This window comes from Rhyacophila brunnea, unplaced genomic scaffold (assembly GCF_057557595.1).
Source record: "Rhyacophila brunnea isolate RB1 unplaced genomic scaffold, BYU_Rbru_1.0 scaffold_13, whole genome shotgun sequence".
NCBI lineage: Eukaryota > Metazoa > Arthropoda > Insecta > Trichoptera > Rhyacophilidae > Rhyacophila > Rhyacophila brunnea.
The window spans coordinates 28,077,497-28,092,559 of NW_028232785.1; the positions used below are offsets into that span (position 1 = coordinate 28,077,497).

The following is a 15,063-nucleotide window of genomic DNA, read 5'->3' on the forward strand; positions in this document are numbered from 1 at the left end:
AGACATGGCACCAGGGATGGCCGAGGAGACATGTTAGTGGAGTTTGCTGAAAACCACAATCTCTACATCATGAACTCATTCTTCAAAAAGAAGCCTTCCCGAAAATGGACATGGCGAAGCCCGGCAACGAACCAGCGAAATCGACTAGATCCTCACCGACAAGAATGATAGTTTTCTATACTGCACAGTCATTAACAGATTTAATACTGGCAGCGACCACCGAACGGTAAGGTGTAAAGTACGATTTAACATCAAACGTGAGAGATCCAAACTGATACAGAAGCCCAGAGTCCGCAGAGGCTTGAGAAGCAGAGTCGAATTCCAACAAGAGCTGGAGAACAGGCTAGCGGCCTTCCAGGCTGAAAATGACCCCATCTCACTAAAAAACACCGACGCAATGACAAAAATTATTACAGAATCTTCGGAAGAGACACAACGAGTAAGCAAACTTTCAAAGGAAACGTCGGATTTTATGAAGCTGCGTAGGAGTACGAAAAGCGAGCAACAAGTTGCAAATGATCCCGAGTACTCCAAGCTGTGCAAAACTCTACGTAAAACATACGAGAAGATCTTCGTAAGTTCAACATGAACCTTGTAGGATCAATTGTTGCATCAGGAAGGAGCTTACACAAGAACAAGCAGCATCTATCAATAGGGAGACGGCAGATCACGACACTAAAAGCGCAAGATGGAAGTATCGTGCGTAAATGGGACCATCTACTGGATACTGTTGTAGACTTTTACAGCGCTCTATACAAAGATGACACTGACAACACTGACATCAATTCCGATATTCTGGTGAACGGAGAATATAGAGATCCTCTTCCCCAGGTTACAACCACAGAGGTGGAATATGCTATAATGTCCATGAAGAGTGGGAAAGCCCTGGGAGAAGATGGGCTGACTATCGATGTTCTCAAACGGGTCGGGAGGACGGTGAGCGAAGTGCTCGCACGTCTGTAACAGCTTGTCTGCACGAAGAGAATATCCCAGAGTCATGGAAAAATGCCTCCATTATTATTCTCTATAAGAAAGGAGACACTGAAGACCTAAAAAACTATCGACCAATTAGTCTACTGCCAATATTATGTACAAGGTTTTCACGAAAATAAACTCAAGCCGTCTCGAAACAGTTCTAGACGAGAACCAACCAAGAGAACAAGCCGGATTCAGAAGAGGCTATAGTACTATGGATCATATACAGTTTGTCAGGGAAATCATAGAGCGCTCCCAGGAATACAAACTGCCATTGTATCTGGGTTTTATAGACTATGAAAAGGCGTTTGATTTCACTAAAAAATTCTCAATTATAGAAGCCATTAGTAACCAAGGAATTTCCAGACGCTACATAAACATATTGAACAGTATAAACCGTGATGCCACAGCATGCGTGAAACTCCACAAATGGTCGTATAAATTCCCCATCAACAAGGGTGTCCGGCAAGGTGATACCATTTCACCTAAACTATTCACCGCTACTCTTGAAGACTAATTCAGGAAACTTGATTGGGAGGAAAAAGGTATTCCAATTAATAGGGAGCACCTCAGCCACCTGCGCTTTGCATATGATTTATTATAACATTCTCACAAGACTCGAAGGACCTCCAAGGCAGAATGCAAGAACTCGCAGATGTCAGTCAAACGGTTGGCCTAAAGTAACGAGAAACTGCTTTTCGGACCCTGCGATTATCTGTATTAATGGCACCCAACTCGAGCAAGTCAGCAGCTAACGACACAGGACTGAGAGAGTTGGAAGAAGCTTAGGGAGGCCTTGATCTAGCAGTGGATTGACCCCGGCTGATGGTGATGATGATACTATATTTTTGTATCGTTGTTTTTATTTTTAAAGTCGGATCAAAAAGAGATCCTCGTCAATGGCACTCAGCTCGAACAGGTGAAAAGCTACATCTATCTGGGACAACAAGTGTCTATATATGGATGTATATTTGATGAAATTGTTCGCAGAGTAAAGCTAGGCTGGAGTGCTTTTGGCCGCTTGAATAGTGTCTTCAAAAGTAACCTTCCAATGTGCATAAAACGCAAAGTGTTCAACCAGTGTCTGCTTCCCGTGATCACATATGCGTGTAAAACATGGACCCTAAGTTTGTGGCAACGCTATGCACAGGACCGAGAGCAGCTGGAAGAAAGAGGCCTTCATCCAGCAGTGGATAGATTCAGGCTGAGGATGATGATGATGATGACTTATCTGAATGTTTGGACTGAAAATCCTAAATAAACATACGTAATTCTGATTTCAGTAGGTACCAAGGTAAGTTTCGAAAAGGAGGTAAAAACGCACGAACAAAAGAATTTCGTTTTGAGGTTAGGTAATTGTTCTGACAACTTTATATAGGTAGGTTTTACGTGCCAAGAGGAAATGGTTTTTTACTATTTGAAACCCGTACGATCCAGTTCCTACATACCTGATACCTCATAAACATGTTTACAGTGGCATAAAGACTTGTTTACAAACGTTTGTACAGAAAACAAAAACATTTCAGATATACTTATGCAACTGCCGACAATTTGTATTCAACCTCGGATGGAAAACTTGTGCATTTAAACTGACAAACGCACATCTGAGACATGTTTGCAAGGGAAATAATGCCGACATTATACTTACATGACAAACCGTTTTGTAATTTAAATTGGCCACAATATAAAATATTAACCAATTGCAATGGCCACCAAATCTACCATACTTACTAAAAGCATTCCAGAAAAACAATCAAGAATGTCTCGTGTTATAATAAAACTCTATGCATAATATTTTTATAGAGTGATGCGTCACAAAATGCAATTCAGAAAATGCGTTTTTAAAAACTAACCTCAAAACCGCAACTGGCATCTTCGACATTCTCTCGCTTTATGTAAGTGTCCGGAATGTTTGGACGATTAGTTGACGCGTTTAACAAAGGCACTATTTCATCGTGTGAATCATTTTCATCTGGTTCGCGTTTGATATCCATTTTATCTACCTATTTGATTCGTAAATGTAAAAAAGATTGTTGTCTACACGTGGAGTAGCAGGCATTGACTAGTAGCAGGCAAGCGTCAGGCTTGACCATAGACTAATATCTTGTGACAATAGCCGTTTTACAAAAACAAAGATTGCCCTATGATTATTTGCCAACAATAATAAAAATATTATCTCTAAAATATTCTTAAACCATAAAAAGAATGATAAAAGTATATATTATTATTGTCATTGTTCAAATAATATTATTATGACAAAGGAAGCATGAATAGGGTTAAAGGAGATACGTGAAAACATTCGTTTTACTCAGAGATTAGATTCTTCCCACAAAGGAAGCACACAAATATGTCAGTGCCAAGTGCAAACGCCCCACTGAGAATTTTTTTATCTATACTAACCAATTTATGATAAAAGTATTTTCATTAAAAAAAGTTCCCGCAATAAATACTTTATTAGGATTCGGTACCTAAGAAAGAATAATGCAAATTGAAGTAGGTACCTGAGAAGTATTATCACAAAAAACACATTATTTTGAAAATTAAACACAAATCCGTTAAAAGCAAACAGGTAAATCTTGGAATAAAAAACATGGTCTTGTTTTTACGTATTGTTTTATATAAAAAATAACAAAGTTGGTATTATTATTTAGATAAAACTGTTATAAATAAAAAACACAAATAATAATTACACAGTTTGTGATTACGAACCAAAAAAAAGTTTATTATATTATCTCCATATTATTTACACAAATGTGTATTTTACATGGGATATTTACGTATTTTATAATTTTACAAATATTTACAACTACTTGTTTATATAAAATGCTAGACCCAAAATACATGTAGGTTTGTTGTAAATTTGATTATATTCGAGGGTATACTGACCAGTGGCGCACCCAGGATTTAATATTGGGAGGGGCCCAAGGAGGAGAATGTAAATTATTAGTCCCATAGGATCTTTTTCTTCTTTACAGCCTAATTTCTCGTTTATCGGTCTTTTGTCTATTGCACTCGGTGTACTTACACCATGGTCCCCACATCCTGAAACGGGCCCTCAGGCTAGGATATTTGGCGGGCCCCCTACCTACCGCTAAGATTAAAGGCAGTGTGAAACACTACATTAACGTTCTTCAAATTGTGTTTCAGTTCAAATTAAGGGTACTTATACAGTGAATTATTGACGATTTTTAATACATCTACTTTAATAATAGAGCTGTCAAGTATCGACACATAATAATCAAAAAATATATTGCACAATTATATAAGTAATTGAAAATGTTCATGGCCATGAAGCATAATAGACTTTTTTTACTATTAAAGCTAATTTATGATGTGTGTTTATCTCACTTATCTGGTCAACCCGACACGCCGGCCCCCCCACAGCCCGGGCCCCCAGGCTAGAGCTCTGTCAGCCCTCCCCAGCTATGACCTACACCACTCCGGAATTCGGGTGGACACCGAGAATTTTTTGACAGATCCATTAGGGATTGTGTTTCTAAAAAAACCTGACATTAGTGTTTCAAAATTTTTGTGTTAGAAATTTAAATCTAAGAATTTTAAAAATGGTGCTGGAGAATTATTACAAATCATTTTTTTGCCGTGTTTTTATTTGTCTAAGCCCGGAGTAAGCCCAAAGATATAGTTTATTGGCTTTAAATTTCAATGTTTAAAATCATTCTGATAATGTTCATTTTTGGGGGGTGCCAGGGCCCCTTGCCCCCCCCCCTGGGTGCGCCACTGATACTGACAGAAAGCATTAACTCATTAAAACAAGTTCTGCGATATTCGCAAAAAGGACTTTAATTTTTTTTCAAAGCGTTCTCCCACGTAGATTTTTTTTGATTTAAATTTTTTTTTCTACATTATTAAGACTAACCTTTATGGCAAACACAATATACGACATGACGTTAAAAGTCCTGTATTTTGTATACCCAGAACGCATTAGGTCATTATCATGCTTTCTATCAGAATAAAAAAATAACAATATGATTTACTTAATAATGTTTCTATTTTCTCACCATTATATCCTATGCCTTTGAGCGTTTTACCAGGACGTAGAGCGTAAAATTGTATACATTTTGGCATTTAAAACAGAAAAACATAAAAAACTGAAATAATGCGTTCTGTCAGTATACGCTCGATATAGTTAATTAAAATATTTTATCTATTTAACAAAGGTAATATTATAAGAGAAGTTTGACACTTTTCGGGATATCCACGCAAGCACCACGCACTAGCAGCGTAGCCGGCGATCTTATGCGTCTTTACTTTTAAGCCCTATCCATCACCAGCCAAACGGCCCACCCTCTGGAAGGCCCTCCCAGCCTTATAGACTTGGGTAAAGGCATGGTGATGGAAATTTAACATAGTGTCCATTTGGACGCCCAGGTAGGTGACGATCTTTACACTTTCACCCTTGTGTCACCGCTGCGGACTGTGGGCGACCGCTCACAGTATAGTCGTCCGTACAGTTTAGTCTAATAATAATTATTAATACGCACGCATCTTTCAAAACGCCGGCGATGTACCTACCTACATAGTAAAGAAATATTTTAAAAATTATACCTACTAGGAGATTTTGTTTTCGAGAAATGGATGTCAGCCAATAGCTCAACCTATTAGGTCCATACCCTAACAGACACAAATTGAAAAAGAATACATGCACTAATTGCCAGACCCAGGTTTCGAACCTGGGACCCAAGGCGTTATAGTCCAACGCTTAAGCCGCGCGGCCACCGTGGGTGTAGGTATGTAGTAAGCTATAATTTTTCGAGCAAGGCAAAAAGTCTCAGAAATGCCAGTGCGCAGCGAAGGGTATGCAGCATACTCTCTCGTCTCGCAGCTTACTGTATGCTTCAAGACCCAGATACCTATAAGCTTCTGGTAGGTATGTCAGAGGGTGCGAAGCACGCCTTTTTGTCATTTTTTTCAGTACCTAGGTATTGTTTTTTTCTTGCCGGGAGTTGACAAAAAAATGATACATTCGGGCCTTGTCTCTCGCGTCGGTCACTCGGAGCCGATGCGCCTCCGCGCGAATTTGTTTATTAGTACTTATATCAATATTTTTGTTAAATGTACATAATATAATATGCTGTAACTTGATCAATGTATTCTCGTCTAATAAAATACGCGTTATTCTTGAATTTCGCGTTGTCAATCAAGCATGTCCCCGAAAGAAGAGCAGCAAGACAAAATCTACCTCATCTGCCACACTATCAAAGGTCCGGAAGGGGTACCAGAACCTACGTCAGACCTTACAGCATCTTTCGGAGATGACAATGTTAATGCAGCGCTTCGTCTCTCAGAAACAATGCTGCAATCACGTATATTAAATTTTCTTACAAAAAAGCAGCAGCAGATGTGGCACTAATCAAAAGTTGTAATTTTAAAACATAATACCTATTTTTTAAAATAAACTTCAATATATAATGCTTATTATTTCTGGCTAATACCGGTCAGCGAAATATATCTCCTATGTACACCGGGCCGCGGGTGAACACTGGTTTATATCGTACATTGTACGTGGTCTGAAATTTTAGTTTATATACCATTCTTATTATAGTATGGTTGTCTGCTAGGTAGTAGGTTGTCTGCAAACACGTCTTCTAGAGAAGTCCTAACATTTGCATCGGAAGAAGGCTACGTATTATAATAAGCCTAAGTGGTTGTCCAATCTGGTCCCTATAAAGGCCAATATCAGCAGAACCTCATTTTAAATAAATGGTGTATCACAAAATTTTCAAATATGCTTGCCAGTTGTATATAAACTCCTGATAATGATTTTATTATAATATTTCATTTATTCTCCCATGTTTTTTTTCCCATGGCCGCGAATAGCTTATATTCAAGAAAATTTATTTAAGCCCCACCTTAGTTTGCGATAACCTCAAGATTTATTTAATATTATCTCAGCAATTCGACCAATTATATTTCTCATTACTCGTTAATTGTCATATCCTGCTGATTTGATTATCTCAATGATCCAGCATCTTTTCGTTAACCTCTACGTATGTAATTGGCTCTTGGGGCCTACCACTGGATGATGGAAAATGTGCACTTATATTCTTCGAATAATATGCAGCCCGCGAGACTGAAAATTTTACAAACCAGACAACTCGATATTTTACTTACCTATCCGAAAATATTATATAAATGTTTTTTTTCTTTTTTACAGTGAACACATTATAAACATTATATTTAAAGATGTACTAAGTAGTTTATCGTCAGGGCAGTGTCATCTTCCGTCAAGTCAGAGAGTGAAAAGATGCTTTCTCTTCTCGCTCAGGATGGTGGTGTTTGACATCGTCTGTCATTTCGACTCGGAAGTGAACAATAATACACCGGAATGGTCGAAAACGGCGATTTTTATTTGGAGAATACTTGGGGCTAAATTTCATATAATTTCAATAACTTTAGCGGAGATCGAAATATATGTGTTTACAATTTGACTGTCAAAATGCTTCTCCTCTTTAGAGATACTTTGCTTTTCGATCACGTCGCCGCAATAATTTAGCGCTGCGCGCGGTCCACATAATGCAAGGTTGCTAGTCACTTTTATTTTTGACGTATTTGAATTTACAGCATTGGCGGTTTTATTATTATTTATTCTCGCAATTAATAACCCTTACTATGTGTCGGCTTGATATAGGTTCGGGTATCTCTATATCCACAGAGACATCCCCAAATGGGGTCCATTCAGGAGCAACAGCCTGCCTAGTAAGGGTAAGGATATTAAAACATTTTTTTAAATTAACTAATTTATTAGAATTAGACGAACACTTAAAATTCTTATTAATAGTTTAAGACACTCAGATGATGTTTAAGAATTTTTTAATTGTACTGGTATTTATTAAAAAAACACAGTTAGAATGCTATAACTACATAGTTAAAAATACTGAACGACAGTTGATTAACCAGTAAAGTTTTCACAGATGGGTAATAATAGTAATATTAATATAGTTAGCCTAACATAGGATAACCAAATTCTTTTAGGTGAATTTAGGTCATACGAGTTGAAAAAATAGAACAAATCTATAAAAACTTGGACAAATACAAAATACACATGAAAATAGCACATAAAACAAAAACCTAAAATAAAACAATAACATTCTGCGCAAAATTTTTAAGTACAAAATATTATGTTTCCATATTATGCTTATTTAGGCACTTCTATATAAACGCGTCATTTTTTCAGAACATTTGTCTTTTCAATCTACTATAAAGGGTGCATTGTCATTCTCGTATGGGGCACTTTTAGGGATACTCGATATGGTTTATTGAATGTTTATCCAAGTTACTTGATTGTGTACATTAATTAAAATGACCCATTATCGCATTGAACGGAGTCACTCAAACATGTGCTTACAAAACCACTTTCTCCGCTATCAATGAATAAACTAATCTTTTAATAAGGTGCCTATTCACAAAAAAAAAACATTTAAAAGGTTGAAACATTTTATAAACAGCAAACTAACTGCATTTTAAATGATTTTAAACTTTATAAACGTTTTGATGATTCTTTGAAGATCTCAATACTATACATTTCTAATCATATCGCTAAAAACTATTTTACATAATTTTAATTTACTAGACGTCAAATATATAATATCGCAATTAAAAGATTTCTATTCATTATTAATAATTATATGATTGATTAAGTTACCGCTATTGGTACATTTGTACTCACATTAACTCATTTAAAAGGCTTTACACAACTATGAACCATTTCATGTATCTTGAAAATAGCGGATTGCATACATCTGTAATCACATGAATGGCATTTGTAAGGTTTTTTGCGAATATGAATTATTTTATGTATTTTAACTTACTAGGAATCTCAATTAAATTATTTCTGTCCATTATGAAACATTGTATGTATTAAGTTAGTGGCCTCATTACTTTTGTACTAACACTAATCGCAATTGAAAGCCTTTTCACCACTATGAACATTTTTATGTATCTTTAAATTATTTGACAGATTACACATGTAATCACATAAATCGCATTTGTAGGGCTTTTCGCCACTATGAACTATTTTATGTGTCTTTTAATCAGCGGACCGATTACTTCTATAATCACATGAATCGCATTGGAAAGGCTTTTCGCCACTATGAACTTTTTTATGTTTCTTTAAATTATTGGATTGATTACACCTGTAATCACATAAATCACATTTGTAAGGCTTTTCGCCACTATGAATCATTTTATTTTTCCTTAAGCGATCTGACTGATTACATTTATAATCACATGAATCATATTTGTAAGGCTTTTCGCCACTGTGCTTCATTTTATGCATCTTTAAGTTAGCGGGCTGATTACATTTATAATCACATGAATCGCATTTAAAAGGCCTTTCGCCACTATGGACTATTTTATGCACCTTCAGGCTAGAGACATGATAACAACTGTAATCACATGAATCGCATTTGTATGCTTTCTCGCCACTATGAACCATTTTATGTATCCTTAATTGACCTGACTGATTACATTTATAATCACATGAATCGCATTTAAAAGGCTTTTCGCCACTATGAACGATTTTATGTATCTTTAAGTTAGCGGACTGATTGCACCTGTAATCGCACGAATCGCATTTAAAAGGCTTTTCGCCACTATGAACCATTTTATGTTTCTTTAAATCAGTGGACCAAATACACTTGAAATCACATGAATCGCATGTAAAAGGCTTTTCGCCACTATGAACCATTTTATGTTTCTTCAAAGAAGCGGACCGATTACATTTATAATCACATGAATCGCATTTGAAAGGCTTCTCGCCACTATGAACCATTTTATGTTTCTTCAAATAAGCGGACCGATTACATTTATAATCACATGAATCGCATTTGAAAGGCTTTTCGCCACTATGAACCATTCTATGTTTCTTTAAATCAGTGGATTGCTTACACCTGTAGTCGCATGAATCGCATTTGAAAAGCTTTTCGCCACTAATAACCATTTTATGTATCTCTAAAAGATCTGGACGACTAAATTTTGTTATTTTTTGGTTGCTAATATTGAAAACGGATCTCTTGTTTTCAATTTTATCTTGAGCGTTATATGTAGAAACGTTATGCACAATCTTGTGATTGATAAGAATTTTTTCAGATGAGAAAAAAGCAAAGCACATTCCACACACAAAATTTTTGTTATAAAATGGCAGTCGATTTAACACCAGATAGACTTCTTGAGTTGCAAGGGCAATTTCTTTTTTGATATCATGTTCGTGGATCTCGATTTCATCATACGGCAGAGCGGATTGAATGTCAACCATGTCAGGTTGGGCGTGCTGAAATTGATGCAATTTATTTTCGTCAAAGATTTCTTTGGATCTTACTACAGATAATCCATTATGTTGATTGCCATTTGAATCGGTTTCCCTTTCTTGATTTAAGATTAATGGCATCACCTGAAAATCAAAATAAACATGAGTGAAAACATTAAAGTAAAAAGAAATCACAATTCGACAATATTACAGGTGGAAACTATATACTTATGTTTATATTATACTAGCTGAAGTACCCGCCTTCGCACAGGGTCGCTTCGTGGTTATATTTATCTTAGATATTTAAAAAATAATAAGGGGTAATTATTTTTTTAATATTAAAATATCTGTGTAATACAATATGGCAATATGAAAATAATTGTTAAAGGAGTAAAGGTCAAACAAAAGACACTAAATTAAAATCGAATCTAAAATATGCAAACGTTATAATGTAATTATATGTATTAAAAAAAATCAAAATTGGATGGAACAAACAAACAAAAAACTTTGTATTTTATATAATACTAATTTAGAAACCTTCGCAGGTGTGCACTCAACAACTGACAAAAGCTTCATCGCAATTGGATGAATGGTATAGAAACGCATATGAATAGAAGATAAGATGATTTTCTAATTTAGAAACCTTCGCGGGCGTGCACATAACAACAGGTCAAAATTTCATTGCAATCGGATGAATAGTATAAGAACGCCCACAAATAGAAGAAGATAGAATAGAAGAAAAAGAAGCAGAAAATGGTTGTATCAATTCAGAAATCTTCACGGATGTTGGCACAATTACTGACGAAAGTTTTATTGCAATCGGATGAATGGTACAGGAACGCATACGAATAGAAGAATATAGAATAGAAGAAGAAGATGGTTGTACTAATTCAAAAACCTTCGCAGATGTTGGCACAACCACTGATGGAAGTTTCATCGCAATCGGATGAATAGTATAGGGACCATAGATGTAAAAGAATATATAACGAAGAAGAAGAAGAAGATGGTTGTACTAATTGAGAAACCTTTGCGAGTGTTACCACAACAACTGACGAAGGTTTCATCGCAATCAGATGAATGGTATAGGGACCATACGAATAAAAGAAGATATAATGAAGAAGAAGAAGAAGAAGAAAATGGTTGTACTAATTCAGAAACCTTTGCGGGTGTTACCACAACAACTGACGAAGGTTTCATCGCAATCGGATAAATGGTATAGGAACCATACAAATAAAAGAAGATATAATGAGGATGAAGAAGGTGGTTTTCTAATTCAAAAACCTTTGCGGGTGTGCGTACAATAACTGACGAAAGTTTTGTAGCAATCGGATAAATGGTATAGGAACCATACGAATAAAAGAAAATAGAATGAAGAAAAAGAAGATGATTTTTCTAATTCAGAAAACTTTGCGGGTGTGCATACAACCACTTACCAAAATTTCATCGCAATCGGATGAATAGTATAGGAACGCTTACGGAACAGAACGAAAGACAGACAGACAAACAGGCATACAGACAGACAGACATTCATTTTTATATATATAAGATATAACCTATACTCTTCACGGAAGTGCAAGGAATAAGTTAACAAAGTTTTATCGCAATTGGATGAACGGTATGGCAGTGCATACAATACGAACAAACAAACAAACAAATATAAATTTTTATATATTAGAAGATTAAGATATATATTTAAGAAAAACATTATAATAACATCTTCGTAATAGCAGATAGTTAAATTTCAGTGAATCTCTTCGTTGACACGTGAACTAAATATGGGGTGAACATATTACCATCACGGACGCGCGGTTACGGTACGTATACCTATTCTCTATGGTGTCCTGGGTAAATTCTGTTCAAAATATTAGCTATGCTTAAGCCATTTTTACTTATACACAGGTCGAAACTGTCAAAATTAATTGAAATTAACATTAATCACGAATGATATTTCAAAAAATTGCATTATTGCAAAAAACATTATTGATGTTACCATAACGAATTTATTTTTTCGTTATTTTCCCACAATAAAATAAAAGATCGAAAAAGTCATTTATGATTTGGGTATCTGACAATTTATCTATCTACCAAACAAAAACAGTTGGATGTTTTTGTAATAATAAATAGTTGCTAATATAAAATGTTGTAGCGCGGGACCTCTCGCTTGCACCGAATACTTTCTCCCTCGCACCGCGGCGCCTCCCATCGAGGCGTTCCCTATCTGCGCGCGCCGGCGTCTCGGCTGGACAGCGAGGAGAGGGTCGCCCGGATGAGAATATAAGGCGCTACGCAGTCCCAAACAAATCAGTCAACCTTGGGCCAGCTTGGCCTTGACTCAGCATACTAGTCTTGCTTGGTCTGAAAAAGATATACACGGCTTACCGTAAACTCTATCAGACTACAGTGAGCTATATTTGCTAAACCCTGCTCAACGCAATAGTCTTGTTGACACTGAAAATTGTATAAGCGGCTTCCCGTAACCCTATCAGTGTACAATGAGCTATTGTGGTGAGTGAGGTAGGTACGAGTTCAGGTTTTGCCATAGTTATACTTTCAAAGAATACAACAATTATCATGAAATGACAACAACCTGTGTGAGTCCTAAGAAAACTTATAAAACAACATAATATTGAATATGCACAATTTAAAGCACCTCAGATACAGAATACACTTGACAGGATTTGAACCTGTAACCACCGGATTCATCAATGTGCTTTACCAATATAGCTAAGGACGTCCCATATTGTTATGACGAAATTAATTTCTTTTATTTTGTTAACTGTCAATTCATGGTGGAACTGCAATGTATTGTTGTTTTAATTTAATAAAACGCAATTTTTGTGTAGTACTTATTCCACTTTTAATTAATAGCTTAGGAGCGGTTTCGTCCGCCTCAGAGGGACATTTTCAATTAAATACATTTTTTTTAAACAATATTTATCAAGCAAAATCCAAAGCGACAGAAATAATATAACAATAGGTACATAAATAACTATCCGTTCAATAATACCATCTCAATAAAAGAATATTTTAAAATTAATGTGGTTGGACATTAATATTTCATACTACATCAGGGGCATTAAACAAATTATTTTACTCGACAAATCCCTGATGTTGTACCATTTCGTCATTTCCGATTTGATCCAAGAGAACTGCGCAAGTTTGAGGACTTTTCGTCGCAATCGGAGATCCAGATTTCGTTTATATATTCACGTACTTTAGCACAACCTTAAGGCGAAGACATTCACGATTGAACCAGATGTGTTGTGATGATAAACTCTGTTTTAATTTGTATTTCTTATACAAGACAGTAAGTTTTGCCGTACTGGCTTCTTTAATTTCTTTTATTTTGTTAACTCTCAATTCATGGTGTATGAATGGAAGTGGTGAATAAGTACTACACAAAAATTGCGTTTTAATAAATAAGAACAACAATACGAATGTAATTAGTATTTTTTTAGGAGTTTTTACATGAAATGCTTATTTGTAAAATTACGGTTATTTTGGATATAAGATCAATTACGTGTACCGTAATTACTTAGCCACCGACATGCTTGGATCAATCGAAATTTTAATTATAACATACATGCAACATTTTTTATGATATTGAACAAACATAATAAGAAAACACCCCCCCCTCCAACCCACCCGAGTGCGCAGAGTGGTATTAATACCGACAGAACTCTTAACCTTTTTATATGTAAATTGTACGTATTACATTTCACCGTAGCACAGCCCTTCGTGAGCTTTCTTATCAGAAAGAGATGACCGTTTATTATATAAGGTCATCTCTATTTTCATAGCCGATTTTGGCAATATTCATGAATTCAAGAATGAAAACCTAACCGAACCTAACAAATAATTCAGTATATCGGCTATTTGCAAAATTTGTTTGCCGCTGGTCTATTGTAAACTGACAAGAACCGTGTTTTAGTTCGGCATGAATTTTATCTCAGTACTATATGACCCAAATAGGTTGGACTGTCTTTAATATAAGACCATATTTCCGAAACAACATTTCACCTAAAAGTGTGATACGTTGAACTGCATACGTACAAATTTCCGGACACGTTAAATAATATTAGAATTTCGCTGCCTGACTTTCAAATAGGGTTTAAAAAGACGCCCGTACAACTTGTTTTAACATACTTGGTAGAAACGAGTTCCTTATATTCATCAAATTAATAGATTTTAGAAATAGGTACCTGATCGAGTGTCCTTTCTTGTGCTTGAGAGCTTCCTGCAATTGCGTCGACATTAGTGACCGGAAGTATACTGGTGTGAGTAAACTCCTCTTTGACGTCATTCATTTCCTCAAAATCAGTGTTAGGTATTATGTTGAACGGATTTTCTGAAGGGGTCTGCAACGAAAAAAATAAAAAGCGTACTAATCATATAGATATTATAATTAAATTGTTTTATAAGTAAAGGAGAGTGACTTTGCCAACTTTTTTTAATCAACGAATAATTCACAAGAATTAAGAATGTACCATTCTAATTATTAAAGATACATAACTGAGAAAAAAATCTTTTTGAAAAAAGTAAGACACCCGGCCGAATCAAACCTACATCTTCTGGGTTTACGCCCCAATCTGCACATTATCCACTATGCTACGAGGTGACATACTAATGACGACAAACTTTAACTGACGAACTGTCGCCTACAAATTCAGAAGCTTTTGTTTTTGAAGTTATACTTTTTTCGGCGCTTTTGGAAAATCAGATCATAGTGTATTTTTGGCGTGTGACATGTAACACATAATTTATTTTTTCACACGAAAAAAAACGCAATATATTGGATGCGAACCAGCGATTGTTCAGTTATC

General features: G+C 35.7%; 2 protein-coding genes across 2 annotated transcripts; one reads left to right on the forward strand and one right to left on the reverse strand.

Annotated features, from left to right (window-relative positions):
- The first annotated feature begins 585 nt into the window (after positions 1 to 585).
- Positions 586 to 963, forward strand: LOC147077151 (uncharacterized). Its single transcript, XM_085941009.1, has one exon. It carries the CDS (start codon positions 586 to 588, stop codon positions 961 to 963), a length of 378 nt encoding a protein of 125 aa, XP_085797135.1.
- Positions 964 to 9,122: 8,159 nt separating this feature from the next.
- On the reverse strand, positions 9,123 to 14,728 carry LOC147077152 (uncharacterized). Its single transcript, XM_085941010.1, has 3 exons — positions 14,443 to 14,728; positions 10,151 to 10,384; positions 9,123 to 9,128 (listed from the first exon to the last, which is right to left on the reverse strand). Exons 1-3 carry the CDS (start codon positions 14,545 to 14,547, stop codon positions 9,123 to 9,125), a joined length of 345 nt encoding a protein of 114 aa, XP_085797136.1. The 5' UTR covers positions 14,548 to 14,728.
- Positions 14,729 to 15,063: the final 335 nt, after the last annotated feature.

What these genes read in the sequence shown, in the direction of transcription:
- LOC147077152 (XM_085941010.1), bottom strand. Translation starts at nt 14,547, where the DNA reads ATGAATGACGTCAAAGAGGAGTTTACTCACACCAGTATACTTCCGGTC. An exon ending in AAGAAAGGACACTCGATCAG is followed by an intron (nt 10,385 to 14,442) that starts GTACCTATTTCT and finishes TTTGATTTTCAG; the next exon opens with GTGATGCCATTAATCTTAAA.
- LOC147077151 (XM_085941009.1), top strand. Translation starts at nt 586, where the DNA reads ATGAACCTTGTAGGATCAATTGTTGCATCAGGAAGGAGCTTACACAAG.